At 29.1% G+C, this 18,817-nt stretch overlaps 3 protein-coding genes across 3 annotated transcripts; 2 read left to right on the forward strand and 1 right to left on the reverse strand.

The window, feature by feature from the left end:
* Nucleotides 1–9,760: 9,760 nt before the first annotated feature.
* K444DRAFT_585410 (uncharacterized protein) lies at nucleotides 9,761–11,105 on the reverse strand. Its single transcript, XM_024877916.1, has 3 exons — nucleotides 10,831–11,105; nucleotides 10,080–10,760; nucleotides 9,761–10,025 (listed from the first exon to the last, which is right to left on the reverse strand). The coding sequence occupies exons 1-3, from the start codon at nucleotides 11,088–11,090 to the stop codon at nucleotides 9,986–9,988; spliced, it is 981 nt and encodes a 326-aa protein (XP_024739217.1). The 5' UTR covers nucleotides 11,091–11,105; the 3' UTR covers nucleotides 9,761–9,985.
* An 858-nt stretch (nucleotides 11,106–11,963) lies between these two features.
* Nucleotides 11,964–13,243, forward strand: K444DRAFT_610391 (uncharacterized protein). Its single transcript, XM_024879736.1, has one exon. It carries the CDS (start codon nucleotides 12,003–12,005, stop codon nucleotides 13,125–13,127), a length of 1,125 nt encoding a protein of 374 aa, XP_024739218.1. The 5' UTR covers nucleotides 11,964–12,002; the 3' UTR covers nucleotides 13,128–13,243.
* Nucleotides 13,244–14,447: 1,204 nt separating this feature from the next.
* On the forward strand, nucleotides 14,448–17,247 carry K444DRAFT_339441 (tyrosinase precursor). The gene is made up of 7 exons (XM_024872010.1): nucleotides 14,448–14,612; nucleotides 14,656–14,787; nucleotides 14,835–14,971; nucleotides 15,020–15,307; nucleotides 15,365–15,684; nucleotides 15,769–16,370; nucleotides 16,428–17,247. The coding sequence occupies exons 1-7, from the start codon at nucleotides 14,552–14,554 to the stop codon at nucleotides 16,991–16,993; spliced, it is 2,106 nt and encodes a 701-aa protein (XP_024739219.1). The 5' UTR covers nucleotides 14,448–14,551; the 3' UTR covers nucleotides 16,994–17,247.
* Nucleotides 17,248–18,817: the final 1,570 nt, after the last annotated feature.

The raw sequence follows: 18,817 nt of genomic DNA on the forward strand, positions 1-18,817 counted from the left end.
CTAAGCTTTTATCTTATTATTATTTTAAGCTTATATATTATTCTAGAAAATTAAATAAATAAATAAATACTTTATGATAAAAATAAAATAAAATAGATATTTAGGGCTAGATTAAGGAAAAGCTATAAACTTAAATACTTCTTTTTTAAAAATAAGATTAATTCGGAGATTATTTATAATTTATAGTTTATAATAATACTTTATAAAATCGATTTATTTAATTCGAAATTCGGTTTTAAAAACTAAATATATACTAAAAACTTTCCTAAAATATATATCTTTATTAAAGATATAATTTTTCTAGAGAAAGATATTTTCCTAAAAGCTTTACTAATAGCCTTTATTATAATTACTCTTATAAAAGTACTATTAGAAACTCTTATTAAATATAATAGCTTATAATTAATAAATAAGATCTTATAAGATAATTATATATTACCGGATCTAGAAAAGCTATATATAATAGCCTAAGCTAAAAGTAATATCTGAATATTATAAAATAGTCTTCTTTTATATTATAGAAAACTTTATATTATAGAAAATAAAATAATTCCCGAATTACTTTTATATATTACTCTAATTTATAAAATATATAATAAATTCTTTTCTAAATATTCTAGATATATAAAGCTCTATTAGCTATTTAAAAAGTAATATTACTAGCTATTTATAAGTAAGAATATTAATTAATATTATAATAACTACTATATTTATAAAAGATTATATATATATAAAAATAAAAAGCCTAATTTACTTTATTTTCTTTTAGTTTCTAATTACTTCTAATAATATATTATTATAAATTTTAAAAGCTATTTAGAAAATAAAGCGGGCTATAATATAATTACTATATTTATAAATTACTTATTTAATTATTTAATTATAATTTCTATATAAGATATAATTATAGCTAAATAACTAATATTTTTATTTTTATTTTATATAATATATTAAACAAATATTTCAGAAATAATTATATTAAATTAGAAATTCTAATTTATATCTGATTTTTAAAGCGAATTCTATATAAGAATTAGTATAAAGCTTAAACTTTTAATAGCTAATTACCTTTAAATAAATAAATAAATAAAGATTATTAATTAGTACTTTAATTAAAAATTATATTTATATATTAATTATTATTAGAATAACTAGAATAAATAAATTATTATAATTAATTAATTATTAATAAGCTTTCCTTTAATATAAAACTATTAGCTAGTTTCTATTTATAACTAAAAAGAACTATAAGTCTTATATTTTTCTAGATTAGAACTTCTTTATTAAAACTAGTTTATTTAAAGAAAAGCTAAATAGAAATAAAGCTAAAGTAGTAGTAAATTAATTATATAAATTATAGTAATTTGCCTAAAGTTATATAAAGTAAATATAAGAATAATATATAATATAAGCTAATAAATACTATTATTTAATTAATTTCAAAATCGGAAATAAAATATAAATTATTATAAAATATTAGAAATCTAATTATTCGAACTAGAAGTTAGAGAATTAAATAAAGAATCTATTTGAGATTCTAGAATTATATATTAATATTATAATATTATAATTCTTATTTCTAAATAATAATAACTTTATTAATTTAATATAAATAATATTATATATTATTAGTAAACTAATATTAATTAGTTTATATATATATATATATATATATTAAAAAGATTTTAGATTAGTTTTAAAAATATTTAATATCCTAAAACAAATCTAGTTTATTTTATATTAAAGAAAGAAATTATTTATTAATTTTATAAAAGTATTTAATAGCCTATAAAAAAAATACTAGTTTTTACTAATTAATAAATAAATAATTATTTAATTATTAAACTTCTATTATTTTTTAAAACTAACTTCTTTTAGTTCTAAAACTACTTTTTTAGAAACTATCTTTTTTATTTATATAATACCTATATTTAGAGAATTCTTTTTTCGAAATATATATCCTATATATATATTCTTAAAGCTCTTTAATTATTATTTTAATTTTATTATTAAATCGAGCTTTTTAAGCTTTAGATTCTTTCGGAATTATAATATTTTACTTTTTAAATTTCTTATTATAAATAAAATATTTAAAAACGAAATATTTACTTTAATATTCTTAATATTATTTATATATTTATATATTTTTATTACCGAATTATTTTTAGAAATCTATTATAAACTATTTTATTTTTAAATTTCTTTTATTATAAATTATATATATATATTAGAAAGAAACTAAATTCAATTTAGTATATATACTAATAAATAAAAAAACCTAATTAAAAAATATAAAAACAATATTAATTTAGTAATTATAATAAAGAATAATTTTTAAGAATATCTAGTTACTAAAATATATTAATATATTTTATATAAAAAGAATAATAATAATTTATAAGATCTATTTTAGGATAATTTTAAAGAACTTTAATACTATAATATTTATTTAAATTAGTTATATATTATTATAAAGTTTTCGAGCTTAATTTTAATATAATAATATTTATATTAAATAAAATTATAAAAGCCTTATTATTATATAATTTCTTATTAATTTTATTTAAAAAAAAAAGAATATAAAATAAAGCTAAAATTATTAATAATAATCTAATTAAATTAAATCTTTTTATGAATTTATTATATTAGTTTAGTTTATTTTATTTTAGATAAAACTAAATATAAAAAAACTAAACATTTTTAATTATAAAATTAAGCTATTTATTTCCTTTTTTCTAATTAAAACTATTTACTATTTTTATTTTTATTACTATTATTATTATTAAGCCCGAAATTCTATTAGTTAATATCTATTATTATTACTAGAAAACTTATTAGAGAAATAATAAAGATATAATAGAACTAATAGTAATTTTAATTATAAACTTATTATTTTTCTTAATATTTACTAATATATAAAGCTTCTAGAAAAAGTACTAATTAACGGTTTTTCTATTATATTACAGAAATTAATATAAGACTATTTTTATAATAATTAACTCTTTTAATATATATATATATAAAGGCTTATATAAATATTTATAGCTTTTTTAAAGGCCTTAATTTCTATTATTAAAATTTAGATAAATAAAATATTATTATTTTAGTAATTATAATAATTAAATATCTTAAAAAAATATTTAAACTCATTTAAATACTAATTAATAACCTATATAAACTATAATATAGTTTTATTTCTATTTTATAAAATATGGAATTTTTATTAAAACTTATTAATATATTAATTAATAACTTATATAAACTAATTCTTTTTTATAAAATATTATATTTTTGTATAATAAAATTATTATTTTTTATTCAGGCTTATTAATATACTAATTAATAATTTATATAAACTATAATATAGCTTTATTTTTTTTAATAAAATATCGAATTTTTATATAATAAAATTATTATTTTTTATTAAGGTTTATTAATATACCAATATATAGTCTCGGATTTTTTTAATAAATTCAACTAGTTTATTAATAAGCTCTAATTATTTATTATTATTTATAGCAAAAAGTAATAAATTAATATTAAAACTTATTTTATTAATTAATAATACTATTATTTATTCGGAAATTATTAATATAAACTTAATTATAATTTCGGAATCCGTAATAATTATATTTCCAAGTTATATTTTATATATAAGAAACCCGAATACTATTTATAAAAACATATATTAAAGAAATAAATAGCTAAGAAAACTCGATTTAAGAATAGAAATATTTATTAATTTAAATTTTAATAAATATTTTAATAATACTTATATATAATATATTACTAGAATTAAAAAAGAAAGAAATAATAAAAATAATAAAAATAAACTAGAAAATAATACTTTTAAAGCTTTATTAATAAAAATAAATAAAGGAAAGAAATATTATTTAGATTTCTATTTTATTTTAGTTAAAAGCTTTTTAGTTATTTCTATTACTTTTATTTTTACTATTTCTATAATAATATTTTTATAAATATTTTTATTTTCTTTTTCTTATATATTAGATAATAAATAAAATCTATATTTTAAAATCTATTAAATAAATAGAAAATATAATATTTACTATTTTTATAGAATTATAATTAATACTAAAGCTTTTAAATTCTTAATTACTAATTCTAATTAATTTCAAGCTTTATAATAAACTAATAATAATAATAAATTTAATAAAACTATTAAAAATTAAATTAATATCTGGTTTAGTATTAGATTTGTATTCTTTATTAGATTTATAATAATAAAAATACTAAATAAATATGATTTTATATTATATTTATAAAAACTTTATTTTATTTAGCTTAGATAATATAAATAAGTTAGAAATCTATTTTAATAATTTTATTAATTCTTTTATTATTTTATTAGATATTATATATTTATAATATAATATTTTAAATTTTTCTTTCTTTAAAATATTATATTATAAAGCTTTATATCCGAATTCTTTATTTATAATTTCTGTTTTTTTATAAAAATTAAATTATAATATTTATAATATTATTTTAGTTATTTATTTATTAATAAACTCCGAAATATACTAGAATAAATAGGCTATAATATTAATATAAAAGCCCTTAAATATCTTATAAAATATTTTAAATAATATTAGAAATTCGGGTATTTACTAAAATAATTTAAGTTTATTTTAAGAAATAATATTAGCTTTAATTATTTTATTATTATTAATAAATTTATATTTTATATTATTAATTAAAATATTAGTATATTATATATTTGAGATATCCTAAAATAGTATTAGATTAATATTTATTTAGGTTTTTCTAATTCGATTATAGTAAGTACTAAAAAGTAGTTTACTAATAAAAAGTTTATTTAATGTTGGTACAGCTGTTCCTTTGGGAGTCACGTGCGTAGTCACGGGACACGGGACACGGGACATGGGCAATGGGACATGGGCAATGGGACATGGGATACGGGACATGGTCATGTGACCTCGCGTCCCATTGGTGACTCGACCAGTAGACTAGACCCCTTTAGGCTTAGCAGATTTAGGGATCGCATATCAACACCACGATACTGCGATCCTTACTTCTGAATAACAACAACTTCACCAACTAACGCAACCAGCATTTCCACGCGTACGTGACGGTGCCATGCGTTACTAGTGAACCGACATTTAATTTATAAATATTACAAGAACTAAGATTAAAATCGTTTTTATAAAAGCTTATAATTTTATTAGAATTATAAAATATTATTATAGCCTAATTTAATATATTTATTTTATTATTATAACCGAAATTAATAGAATTAATAAGGATATTATATTCTAAATAGCTTTTAAGGCTATTAATAATTTTATAGAACCTAATAGTATTATTTTAATTCTTTTAATTTATAATATTTTATTTAAAATAACTAAATATAATACCCTATTATTTATTATATTATAATAATTAATAGTACTTTAAAAAGTAATAATAGAAATTTAGAAGCTTTAAATTAAATATTAAATTATAAATATTTTAAATATCCGAAATATTTCTAATATTATTAATATTTATAAACTTCTTCTAAATTTAAATATTTTTATATAATATAAAAGAAATACTAATTAATCTAATAATTAAAATAGGCTATATAAGCTAGTAATTATTAATTAAAAAAAACTATATATTAGCCTTATTATATAATAATACTGTTTTCTATTTAATTTTTATAAAGCCTTTTTATATATAAGATATTAAAGTTATTACTAATAACTTTAAATCTAAATTTTATAATAAAACTAAAAGTAATATAAATATAATTCCTTTTATTATTTCTGCTATTTTATTAAAATATAATAAAAAATATTCTTATAAGAATTCGGATATTATAGTATTTTTATAAAATAATAATTTATATAAGAATTTCTATTAAATTAAAATTATTAGCTTTCTAGAAAAAGATATATTTAAAGCTATTTTTAGATTTCAGATATTAAAGAAAATATATATTTTCAATTTCCGGTTTATTAATAAAATTAAGAATAAGAATATAAAGAAAAAGTTTAAAAAATCGAGACTAGTTATCTAAACTTATAATAATAATAAGAAATATATAATATTAATATAATTATTTAATATTTAATATATTAGCTAGAGAATCATTTTTAGTATTATTATTATAATAATAAATATTATAGAATTATATTTACATAATATCTCGCAAGTTTATATCTAATTAATAACCTTATTTAATTAGAATTTTTATATTAATTCATTTTATAAGTTTATTAAAAAACTAAATCTAAAAAACTATTATATAATATATTAGAAACTAGAAATTACTAGTTTAAAACTTATTATTTCTATTATATTAATAAGCTTTTTATAGAATAGTTAATTTATAAGTCTTATCTTTTTTATAATAAATAATTATTCGGAATTATTAGCTTTTAAATTAATAATATACTATTTATTAGAACTAATAATTTTATAAAAATAAAGTAATTAAAGCTCTAAAATACTAAGCTTTTTATTAAGAAATATAAATACTTTATTTTTAATTATAATTTTAAGTTTAATAAAAAAATTATTTATATAAATATTATTAAGATTATTCTTATATAAAAATACTAATATAAAAACCTCTAAATTATTTCTATAAAAAATACTATTATTATAAATAATAAAAATACTATTTATGAAAATCTTTTTATTAAAAACTAATATATTATTTAATATATTAAAGAAATATATATTATATTAGACTATTAACTAGAAGCTTTATATAACCTATTAATTACTATTTAAATTATTAAACTTTCAGAAATTAATATAAAGGTATTTAATAAATATATTTAATAGCAAATTGAAAATATTATTAGAAAACTGAGATTTATAAAGCTAGTAAAAGAATCTTTATATTTAATTATTTTTATAAATAATAGAGATTTCTTTTCCTAAATTAGATATATTCTAGTTCTAATAATTAGAACTAGATATACTAATATTATTTATTAGTTTTCTATCAAATATAAGAGAATTACTAGAAGTATTTTAGTTTTAGAATTCTATAATATAGCTTATAGTTTTAATATAAGTACTTTAATTAAATCTATAATTAATAAAATATTAGAAATAGAACTATTATTAATAATTTATATAAATTCGAAATTATTATATAAATATTAAATTAAATTAAATACTATTAAAAAGAAATATCTAATAATTAATATAATATATTTTTATTAGATATATTAATAATAAAAGATTATAGAAATTAAATAAATTAAAAGAAAATTAAATTTTACTAATTCTATAATAAAATTAAAGCTAATAAATATCTTTAAATATCTAATTAATACAAATATAATATAGTTAAATATAGAAAAATAAATTAAATATAAATAGAATAGGAAATAAATATATGAGATAAAAAGAAATTATAAGAAAAAAAGTTATATATAAAAGGCTATAGCCTTTAGTATATAATTAAAACCTTAAAAAGTAATATAAATATATAAAGTATTTGGGAAATCTAATACTAGATTAGATTAGAGAATTAGTATATAATTAAAGAAAAATGTTTTTTTTTTAATATTTTTAAAAAAGTTCTAATATTAATATAGCTATTTTCTTAGAAATTATATATATAATTACGGGATTTGAAATATGTAATATAAGTAATAAAATATAAATAACGGGATCTAAAATACAAGATATAATTATATAATCTCGTATTTTATAAATAATTTAACTAGTAAACTAGATTTTATTAGGCTTAGTAAATTTAAAAATTCTATATTAATACTATAATATTATAATTTTTATTTCCAAATAATAATAACTTTATTAATTTAATATAAATAATATTTTATATTTATATAATAGTATTATATATTATTATTAAGTAAATTAGAAAGCTTTTTAAAAGCTTTTATAAAATAAAAATCTTAAAACTTAAGGCCCGGGAATTTAATAATAAAATAGCTAAAGTAATTAGCTTTAATATTTAAGTTATTTATTAGAATAATTAATTCGAGAAGCTTTATATTAAACTTAAAAAAGCTTAAAAGCTAATTAAGTAATTCGAGAATAATTTAATTAAATAAAGTAATATTATCTTAAATAAGAAAAAGAATAAATAAATAATTATATTAAAGCCTATTTTAATATATATACTTGATTTATTATTTTTATTTAAAAATTACTTAATAATAATAGTTTTAATATTAGTTATAATTTATATAATATTTCTAGATTATATTATAAATATAAATATAATATAAATAATAAATAATAAAATTAGCTAAAATATATTAGGAATTAGATTATTTTAATAGAATTAAAGTTATATTTTAATTATATTTTAATTATAAATAAATTACTAAAATTAAATTAAATTAAATTAATTATTATTATTTTTCTTTTCTTTTCTTTATTATAATTAAATAATTCTCTAAATAAAAATATTTAGACTCTTCTTTAGGGGAAAGTAATATAATATTATAATTTCTAGATATCTGGTCAGATATCTTCTAGATATATATAATACAGCCGCCTTATTAGGGAAATATATTTGAAATATATTAGAGATATTTAAAAGGCTAAGCTTCTTCGGAACTAGTATATTATAGGGTATATATACTTTCTTATAGCTTCTTATATTCTAGTTTTTCCTTTTTTAGCTTTAAATCGTCTTTATAAGAGACCTTCTATCTTACTTTCCAAGCCCTAAATACTATATTCGTAATAATAAATAAGGCTTTATATTTTTTTTATTTTCTAATATAATTATATATATAATATATTATATTTAGAATTTACTTTTCTTTTTATATTATTTATAAAGAATTTATATATTTAATTAAAAGCCTTTATTAAATTTTATAACTTTAATTAAGGCCTTTATTATATAATATATTTTCTTTAATTTTAATCTTATTTAAAATTAATTTAAAATTAATTTAAAATTAATTTATTAATTAGCCTTAAAACTTATATAAATATTTTACTTTATTTAGTTTTAGTTTAATTAAAGAAATTTTATTTATATCTTATTTACTAAATAATATGTTTTTATTTTAATAATTATAATTATTAATTAAATAAATATAAAGATCTTAAATATTTTTATTATAAATAAACTAATAATATTACTAATAATAATATATATATTTAATAAAAGTAATAATTTAAAAGCAAGAAATTAAATAATGTTTTTTTACTTTAATATTATTATATTTTTAATTATTATACTCGCTTTTATAATATATATAATATAAAGTTATTATAAAACTTATAAAATTAAATTCAATTATTATAAATAATCTTTAATATTTAAACTTATATTAATTTAAACCTTAATAGCAAATAGCCTTAAAGAACTAATTAATACTTAATGAAATTAATATATAAAACCAAATATTATATTATAATTTGGCTTTTAATCTAATTATTTAACTAGTATTATTTATATTTTATTACTTATATTCTGTTACTTATATTTTATTACTTATATTCTGTTACTTATATTTTATTACTCATATTCTATTACTTCTAATTACTTTCAGGTTATATAACTATATATAGAATATAGCTATATTACTAAGGAAATATACTTGGAATATACTAGAAATATTTAGGACACTGAGCTCCTTATGGGCTAGCGCATTGTGGGATGCCTACTTATATCCTCGCAGTCTCCTGTATTCTAGTTTTTCCTTTAGCTTTGAGTCGTCTTCGTAAGGGACCTTCTATCTTGCTTTCCAAGCCCTGAATGCCGTACCCGTGACATATTAAGTCTAGAAAGTAACTCTTATATTGCTGCATACTGGCGAGTAAGAGCCAGAGTAAGTAATAAAAAAGAACCTGAGAGTTTCAATTGTATTATTATAGAGAGTAGAAATTTATTACCTTCGAGGTTCTACTCCTCAATTCTATCATATATTACCAACTGATGTAGCGAGCCCTCTAGCTGGATACCTTCGGATGGAACCGGAAAGTTCCATCTTTTGTAGCCCTTCCACATCTACCTCATCCTTGGAGATTCCGGGTCTGCATACGGTTTTCTAAGTAGGGCATATGTTAACTACAGTAATAGTGGCAGGGGCTGGACTACGTACTTTAAATGGTTAAAGACCTCAGTACCCCCAGCGCAGATAATAGCAGGCGGCCGCGCGAGATCGGCAATGATCTGCTTGACTGGCGCGCTAGCGAAAGGAGAGAATACTATAGACTCGTTATCAAGTTCTGCAAAGCCTCCTGCCCCATATTCTCCTATAACCTCAAACCCAATCTCTCGTAATAAATCCTTTGTCTCATCCGAGTAACGCGGGTCTTGGGTAAGCAACCTTACCCCGGTATCCCCGGTTTCAGCACAAGAACGGGCTATATCGGCTATCGTCAATGCAATCGCATGATGTATTAAGGCCCCTTCTACCACGCTTGTTTCCAGCTCCTGTTCATGTTCTGGCTTAGACTCGTTCTCTGCTCTCCACCAATCGGGTGGCTTGAAGTTGAGATCGCACAACCCAAAACAGACGATCTTAGTCACCCTCTTTCTATTCCCATCTCCGCCCAGGAGCTCACGAAATTGCGACGTGAAGGCCTCGTAAGTCGTGCTTGCGTCCCATCGTTTTCCACTGGTTTCAAACAGCAACCGCACGTTTTCGAACGGCCCCTCATAGTTACGTATCGTCTGGTTGGTCCAGTCTACGAGATACGTGCAGAGGTACGTCTCGGGTGGACCGTCCGGTGTGCTTCGGACGAGGCGCCAGAACTCTTGGAACTTAATATATGGCGTCCTAAGAATGAGGTTGCAGTTTAGTAAAGGATCTCACTCTCTCAACTGAGCTAGGAGCGAATGAGCCTTACCAGATTGGTTTCTGCACCCCAAACATCGGGTTCTTGATGTGGATGACACTCCCGTCGATACGGCGGACCGTGAACTTCTCCGCGGTGCGCGACTGCGCTAGTTGGCGTTCGATGCTGACGAGATCCTCTTTTCTCCATAGCTTGATCCCCAAGTCATACAAGTCTGCTGCGCGCTGGCTGCTAATTTTCCAATGCGAGCACCCGTAATCAAGCAATGGTTCCAAGAGCGTGCCCAGTTCATCTTGTGTGGACCCCGGCATATTGGGAAATTGTGCGTTTGTGGGTGAGTTGGGGTGAGTGCTATTAATCGTTCGGCGTTTCCCACCTACAATTCGCCTAGCACGCCTTGTAGGTGAGGGATAGCGATACTCAACGAACAGCGATACGCAAATCGCACCAAAATTTGTATAGGCAAATGGGGCAGATTTGCACCACAATAACGCCTTAATCTTTTAGACTTAAAATTTACTAAGCTAAAGGGCCTATACCTTGGGATCAATTCCCAATACTTAGACACTATTTTATTACGCTGCGTTGTGAGAATTCAAAGGGAGAAAAGGAGAGATTCCCACCAAAATCTCAGATTTGCGTATCGCTGTTCGTTGCGTATCGCTATCCCTCACCTACAAGGCGTACTAAGCGAGTTGGAGGTGAGAACCACCGAACGATTAGCCGAAGTTCAATGCCCGAGATATGCTAACCTTACTGTAGCCCTCCTGCCAAAGCGCACAGGCCAACTAGTACAGCGGCGCACCATTGGCATGCGCGACAGATAAGACTGGCCTCGAACCTTCGTTCAAGCACTGCAAGCGACTATATACAGTGCGAAAGCGAAGGTTCAGTTAGAGTCTAATTTCTGCAGGGGGCTTGGCAGGGGATATTGTTCCTGATTCTCGGTTGGGGAGTTCCAAACGGAGAGGGGATAAACGCAAGCATCCAAAAGCTTGTATTGGCCAAGAAAAGCCATTCGAGATCTGGGTCTAATGTGGCTTCAAGTGGCTGAAATTTTCCCAGTCATATTGCGTAACAGTTCGGACATGTCTCAAATCTCAGCCCATAAAGTATTGGTGGCGGTGTCAAGGCTCCAATTTGGGGAACCCATGACTTCTCTGCGGAATTTTGAGTAAACATTTCCAGCTCCATCACCTTCTTCTGCGTACATGAATTTTGTCATGGCGAAATTTTCTTTCCGGGTGCTTCACGCGCTGTCGTTGATCACTCTTTGCGCTTCAGCTGCAGTCAGTGGCAGGTCCAAGCTACCTCTGCCAGCTCCACTCGGATCCTATTCGGTAGGAACCACCTCCCTTGAGATGATTGACCACTCGCGCATGGATCCATATGCTTCTACTCCCCAGCCAAGAGCAATAATGGTCTCCCTCTTCTACCCCACAACCGACACTCACAAACCATTCGCACCTTATCTCCCAGCCAAGCTTGCAGCAATCGCAGACCAATACCTTGGGCTTCCAGCTGGATTCATCGAGAGCATCCAACCGCAAGCACACCTCAATGCGCGTCTAGAAGAGATACCTGACATTCCAATTATCCTGTTCTCGCCCGGCCTCGGCGCAGCAAGAGAAGAATACACAATTCTATTCGAGGGACTGGCGAGCTATGGATATCTCGTCATTGCAATGGACCACACGTACGACGCTGTGCTCGTCGAGTTTCTTGACGGAACGATCGTCCTTGGTTCTCCTGACATAAATGGCGACGCGCAATCCATTGATGTTCGCACAAAAGATTCAAGCTTCGTCATCGATCAGCTTTCAAACAAGACATTCATTACCCAAATCCCCGGCATCGTCCACCGCACTTTCAAGGAGAGTAAAATAGCAATGTTTGGTCATTCTCTCGGTGGAACAACGACTCTCTCTGTTCTCGAAGCGGATAAGAGAGTTCTCGGAGGAGTCAGTCTGGACGGGCCAATTTTCGGAGCCGAGGAGGAGTTGGGGATAAACAAACCATTTTTGATGTTTGGCAGAGACAACCATACGAGATGTAATGACCCAGCATGGGCGGAAGTGTGGAAACACCTGACGGGGTGGAAGGCGGAGATCACATTGGCCAAGACGACGCACTTTACGTTCACGGATATTGGTGCTGTTTTCACGGAGGCGGGACTCATTGACTCTTTGGATCCTGGGAGGTCGATGTATGGAAGTATAGATCAGGTGAGAGCTACGGTGGCGGAGATTACGTACTTGAAGGCGTTCTTTGATTTTGTTTTGAAGAGGGGGAAGGATACGATGTTTAGGCACTCTGATCCTGCGTTCCCTGAGATCACGATTGTATGAAGTCAGCTTTCTCAATCTGCTTGATCCGACTTCAAGGGACTATGAAAGAGATTCTGATCGAAACCTGCTTTACTCTCCATCTAATTGACCTCCACCCCAGCCTCCCAGGGTCTTCCATTCAGCATAAAGACACGTGACTTCACGAGAAACAAATTATCTGGGGCCGATAACTTCGTCTGAGCTTGGAGTAGGGGCACAATTGCTCAAAATATTAAAGCTTACTTATCTTGCAACTGAGTGTGACCAGCTCAGCGATTTGTAATTTTCACGTGTTCTGGTGGCAGGCGTCACACCTCAGTTGCTGCACCTCAGACATTTCAACCTTCAACAATCACCGTCTCCCTCTGAAGCCACCTGCAGATCCAACGCACGCCCAATTCGGCGAGGAACAGTCAGATATCATTGCAGATCACCCTCACCGATATCCTGCCGGGTTCAGCCTCCACGTGAATTCCATGATCAGAAGACACGCGCCCAGCGGGCGCGGTGTCATAAAAGGTCTACAGAAATCACGAGAATTAATACCCACAGCCAGTGAACAGCAAGCGTCTGACGGGAGTTTTCGGGAGCCAAGAATACGAGCACCAGCTACGGCTTATGGCAGACGTAAGACAAGTGGTACAAGCATCGCACAGGTGCTTGACGCAACGAGGCGGTGACAGTCTCCATCAGTCAAGGGGGCTTGTGAAGCCCGGCTGCAGTGACAGAGCATGTAGCTTGAACGGGGAAGTTCTGTCTCGCAGACCCATATTTGATCTCATGCGTTGTCTTTTTTGTATTTGGTCCATCTCGAAACTCGACCGGAGCATGCTGTCCCTTTTCATCTCGTCTTACTCGGCAACTCGGCTGCGGATTCAGTCCGGCCCGACTAGCTGGTCTGCAAGGTGAGCCCAAATGCATGCAGGGAAAGCTCCCGGCTGCCTGTAAATAGCATCCGGGGTATCACAAGCATCAAAAAGAGGGGTAGTAAGACTGCTGCAGTGGTTGTAAGGCTGAGAATTTCTTACGGATGACACCGAGAAAGCTGCCATGGCTGAATTCCCCCCTCCACTCAGAATCTTCTCCATCCGCGCAAAGCAGCCACAATAGGACAGAATCCTTCTCGTGAAGCAGTTCCGTTTGCTGATGGTTCGTAATTGCAGATGTAAGCAGCATTCGTCCTTTGCAATTTGGGATGTCTCTCCGTCTCTCCTTTCTGATGCCCCCAAGAGCTAGCACAAAGGAGGCTCAGCTGTCGGCTTCATTTCTGTCTCTGCAGGAGAGAGAAGCCGCACGCGACTGCCTTGCGAGTATAAAATTTACCCAAGACTCTCTCAGGTTCTCTTGAAATCAATTCCACTACATCTGCGTCATCTCAAGAATAAGAGCATCCTCACTGCAAAGCACAACCATTCCATACACTTCACAGAGAAACAGTAATCAACATGTCCGCCATCAACTACCCCGTCGTCGGCGCTCCAAAGCCTTCTCCAGCTCCGGTTGATGGTATTAAAATCATTCTTCTACGAGACAAGGCTAACTTCGGCAGGATCCGTCCCACTGAGAATCGAAATCCGGCAGCTTCAACAAAATGCAGACCAATGGAATTTGTATCTATTGGGTCTCGACGCCTTCAAGAAGATGGATGAGAAGAGTGATCTTTCATATTATGGTGTCTGCGGTAAGCTCCAAACTACCACTTGAGCACCATCAAGCTGATCTCAGCAGGAATCCACGGTCGCCCATATCGTCCATGGGGAGGTGTTGCCGGTCACAACAACGTCCAAGCAGGTTGGCAAGGCTATTGTACTCACAGCTCGATCCTTTTCGGACCTTGGCATCGACCATACCTCGCGCTGTTTGAGGTAATGTGTCTCTCCGGAACCAGGTCTTCCTACTCTAACTCTAGATAGCAACTTCTCTATGGCATTGTCCACGACATCGCAGGACAATTTCCAGCCGAAACCAAAGCTAGATATCAAGCAGCTGCTTCCACCTTCCGGATTCCATATTGGGACTGGGCAGCGATCCCTGACAGCGGAGACTACTTCCCCAATGCCGTCGGAGGCTCTACCACGGTGAGCGTGATCACCCCAAAATCGAACGGCCAGGCAGTCTCGATGCCAAACCCTCTTTACTCGACCACATTCCACCCTCTGAATCCCGTACAAGGAGACTTCGCACCTCTCGGACGAACCCCAGTAAGTCTCCTACTTCGCCGCTGGTCACTTGCCCCAATCTAGGCTGACCTGTCGAAGTACAATCAATGGCCCACTACCCTTCGTTACCCTTCCTCATCTCGCTCACTGAACGCGACCTCCGAGGAAGATCAAGTATTTGATGCCATGGCAACTCAATTCGCGGGTCTGCAGCAGAATATCAACATCCTCATGAACGATCCTAACTACAAGGACTTCAGTGCGTTCAGCAATCATCTCTGGGTACCCGATTCTGTCGGCACCGAAGCTTCACTCGAGGATGTTCATAACTCGATCCATGGAGCAGTTGGAGGATTTATGGGTCATATGTCTGAACTGGACTACTCGGCTTTCGATCCTGTCTTCTGGCTTCACCATTGGTAGGTTTCACCATCTAAATAAAGAACACACACTTAGTCCTGTGATGTGTGATTCCATGTGCTGACATATGTCCTCGTGAACAGCAACGTTGACCGCCTTTTCGCCATCTGGCAAGCACTCAACCCAACCTCCTACACAATCCGCGAACGCACGCAGGACGGCAACTTCGTCACCCAAGCCGGCTCCGTCGAAACCTCAAGCACACCCCTTACACCCTTCGTCGACGCTTCAGGAAGTAAATATTGGACATCAGAAGGAGTTCGCCGGACGGAGACCTTCAACTACGCATACCCAGAAACTCGACGCTGGGCCTTCACAAGCGAGTCCGTCTACGAGAACAGTGTTGCGAATGCTGTACAACAATTATACGGAGGACTCAGCAATCAGTTCTCGGGGGAGGAGGCATTCAATCTAATGTCGGTTCGTCCTACAGATGCTGCTACGGCTCCGGCCATCGAGGAGAAAGTCGAGACCGCCCATTCCACTTCCACCTCCAATGCCTCTGGACACGCAAATGGAGCCGCAAGTGGCCCCGCTCAAAAGCCTGTTGCGGACACCAGTGCAGGCTTCCATCCTTTCCATAATCTAGTCGAGAAAGTCAAAGGGGCTGTTCCTGGCCTAGACCCCAAGCCAGAACACCAGACACAGCGCGGCGGCCTTGACCTTGAGAAGGAAATCGGCAAACGTATGTCCCTCCCCCGCCTCTCACACCTTCCGAAGCACAAACTAATAAGAACGACAGCAGCGGCACCAGTCCCCGAACAACCCCGCTCTTACACCGAATACATCGTCAATATCAAAGCCCCGAAGCACCTACTCGGCCAATCCTACCGCGTGCACATCTTCCTCGGCGAGTTCGACTCTGACATTAGGACCTGGAACACGCAAGACGCGCTCGTCGGCACCTTTGCCGTCTTCGGCAAAGAGACGGCGCCCGGAAGCGATGACGAAACGAAGTGTGGAAAGTGCAAGGATGATGCGGAGAAGAATACGATTATCACTGGTACGGTGCCGCTGACTGCGCAGATTATTGGAGAGGTCAAGAAAGGCCACTGCGGAAGTCTGGAGAAGAGTAATGTTCTTCCGTATCTGAAAGACAATCTCCACTGGCGTGTCACCCTTGCAGATGGGACGGAGAAGAACAGAGACGAGGTCCCGGGTCTTGTTGTCAGTGTTGTGAGCACTGAGGTTGCGCTTCCGGAGGGTAATAGACCGAAGTATAGTGGTGTTTATATGGTGCATCCGGAGGTTACAGCTGGTAGGCCGGCGGGACTTGGTGCGGGTGCTGAGACCACGCCTGGAGCTTGAGCATGACGTTGAGAGGGACTGAGATTGAGATAAATTTAGCGTGGGAAGGATGGAAAATGGATGCATGCGTGGGTCTGAATGCCTTGCATGGGTTAGGTACTCAGAAATTGGCCTTCGGTGAGCCTAATGAGGCCATTAGAAGTAGAAGTATCCACTAGCCAACCGCCCAAACCCCCATCCGCCCACGCCTAAAAAATAGATTTTTAATCACAGCTTTATTATAATTACAAATCCTTTAATATATTAATATCCCATAGTATTTTCGATATCCTGATAACTATATATTCAATTTAATCTTGTGGTGCGGCTAGAATCGCCTGTTAATATCGACTTTTTTTGATTTTTGGTATGCGGCAGTACCCATAATTTTTAGTAAGCCGGACGCGTACCAAAAAAATAAAAAGTCGATATTAACAGGCGATTCTAGCCGCACCACAAGATTAAATTGAATATATTGAATATATAGTTATCAGGATATCGAAAATACTATGGGATATTAATATATTAAAGGATTTGTAATTATAATAAAGCTGTGATTAAAAATCTATTTTTTAGGCGTGGGCGGATGGGGGTTTGGGCGGTTGGCTAGTGGATACTTCTAGCGAGCTAGTCGACAAAACGCACAAGCAAAAAGTGATTTTCTGATTTTCGTACTAGCCCCAACCCCCCACCCCTACCCGACGGCAATTCCTCGCTTTGCTGGGGCCTACTTGCACTAGCAAGTCGGACCCAGCAACTCCGACATACCACCAACTCCGATATTTGCAATAAAATATTAATTATTAAATTAATTATATAAAATATCGAAATAATAAAATTAAATTATTATAGCCCTTAATTAAATCTATAATTACCTAATAGAGATTTTTGCAAAATAAAAAGGTTCTAGTACAAATTATTAATAATCCACTTTAAAATTATAATAATATTTATATTTTTTATTAAAATTAATTTATAATATATTAAATAATTAGTATATTTATTAATATTAAAGTATATATTATTATTTAAATTAAGAGACTATATATTTCCTTATTTTATTTAAATATTAATAGCTTTAATCTTATATTTTTTATCTTATAGCTTTTTATTTTTTTAGTTTTTTTAGTTTTTTTCTTTTTTAATTATTTTTTGTCTTTTAAGCCTTTTTAACTTTTCTTTTAATCTTATTTTTTTCTTTTTTAATTATTATTTTATATTAATATTTAGTAATTTCTAGCTTTTTTCTTATTTTAATAAATTCATTTTTCTTTTCCTTATTATTTCTAGCTTTAATATTATATAAATCTTTTATAAAAGAGATTATATAGCCTTTATAAATAGATTTAATATATAATTTATAAAAAAAAGAATTACTAGTTTAGAATTTTTATTTATTTTTATTTCATAATTATTATTTAATAATAACTCTTAAATTAGCTTTAATTTAGGCTTCTTTTCTAAACTTTTTATTTAAAAGCTTTCGAGAAAAAAAAAATTATATTTTTTATATTTTTTAAGAAAATTTATATATATAAAGATTTCTTTTATTTTATAAGAAATTTATATAAAAGCGGTTTTAATATATTATTATAAATTAAGATCTTTAATTCTGGAATTCTTTTTATTATAATTAATAATATTATTCTTAGAAAAGAATTAAATAAAATTAATAATATTATTAATAGTATAATTTTAAGCTCAATTAAATAAAAAAGGTTTTATTTTATTATTATTATTTAAAGAAATACTAGAATAAAAAGACTTAAAATTAAAAGAAGTATTTAATTATTTCTTTTATATTAAGTATTTAAAAGGTTTTATTCTAGCTTAAGGCTTATTTAA

Source organism: Hyaloscypha bicolor (genome assembly GCF_002865645.1).
Source record: "Hyaloscypha bicolor E unplaced genomic scaffold K444scaffold_53, whole genome shotgun sequence".
In the NCBI taxonomy this organism is placed as follows: Eukaryota; Fungi; Ascomycota; class Leotiomycetes; order Helotiales; family Hyaloscyphaceae; genus Hyaloscypha; species Hyaloscypha bicolor.

Bases quoted from the DNA above. Each gene is read 5' to 3' on its own strand.
- K444DRAFT_585410 (XM_024877916.1), bottom strand. From the start codon at position 11,090: ATGCCGGGGTCCACACAAGATGAACTGGGCACGCTCTTGGAACCATTG. The intron at 10,761-10,830 runs GTAAGGCTCATT...CCTCATTCTTAG, and splicing joins GGGGTGCAGAAACCAATCTG to GACGCCATATATTAAGTTCC. The intron at 10,026-10,079 runs GTACGTAGTCCA...TGCCCTACTTAG, and splicing joins GAGGTCTTTAACCATTTAAA to AAAACCGTATGCAGACCCGG.
- K444DRAFT_610391 (XM_024879736.1), top strand. From the start codon at position 12,003: ATGGCGAAATTTTCTTTCCGGGTGCTTCACGCGCTGTCGTTGATCACT.
- K444DRAFT_339441 (XM_024872010.1), top strand. From the start codon at position 14,552: ATGTCCGCCATCAACTACCCCGTCGTCGGCGCTCCAAAGCCTTCTCCA. The intron at 14,613-14,655 runs GTATTAAAATCA...TAACTTCGGCAG, and splicing joins TTCTCCAGCTCCGGTTGATG to GATCCGTCCCACTGAGAATC. The intron at 15,308-15,364 runs GTAAGTCTCCTA...GACCTGTCGAAG, and splicing joins CACCTCTCGGACGAACCCCA to TACAATCAATGGCCCACTAC.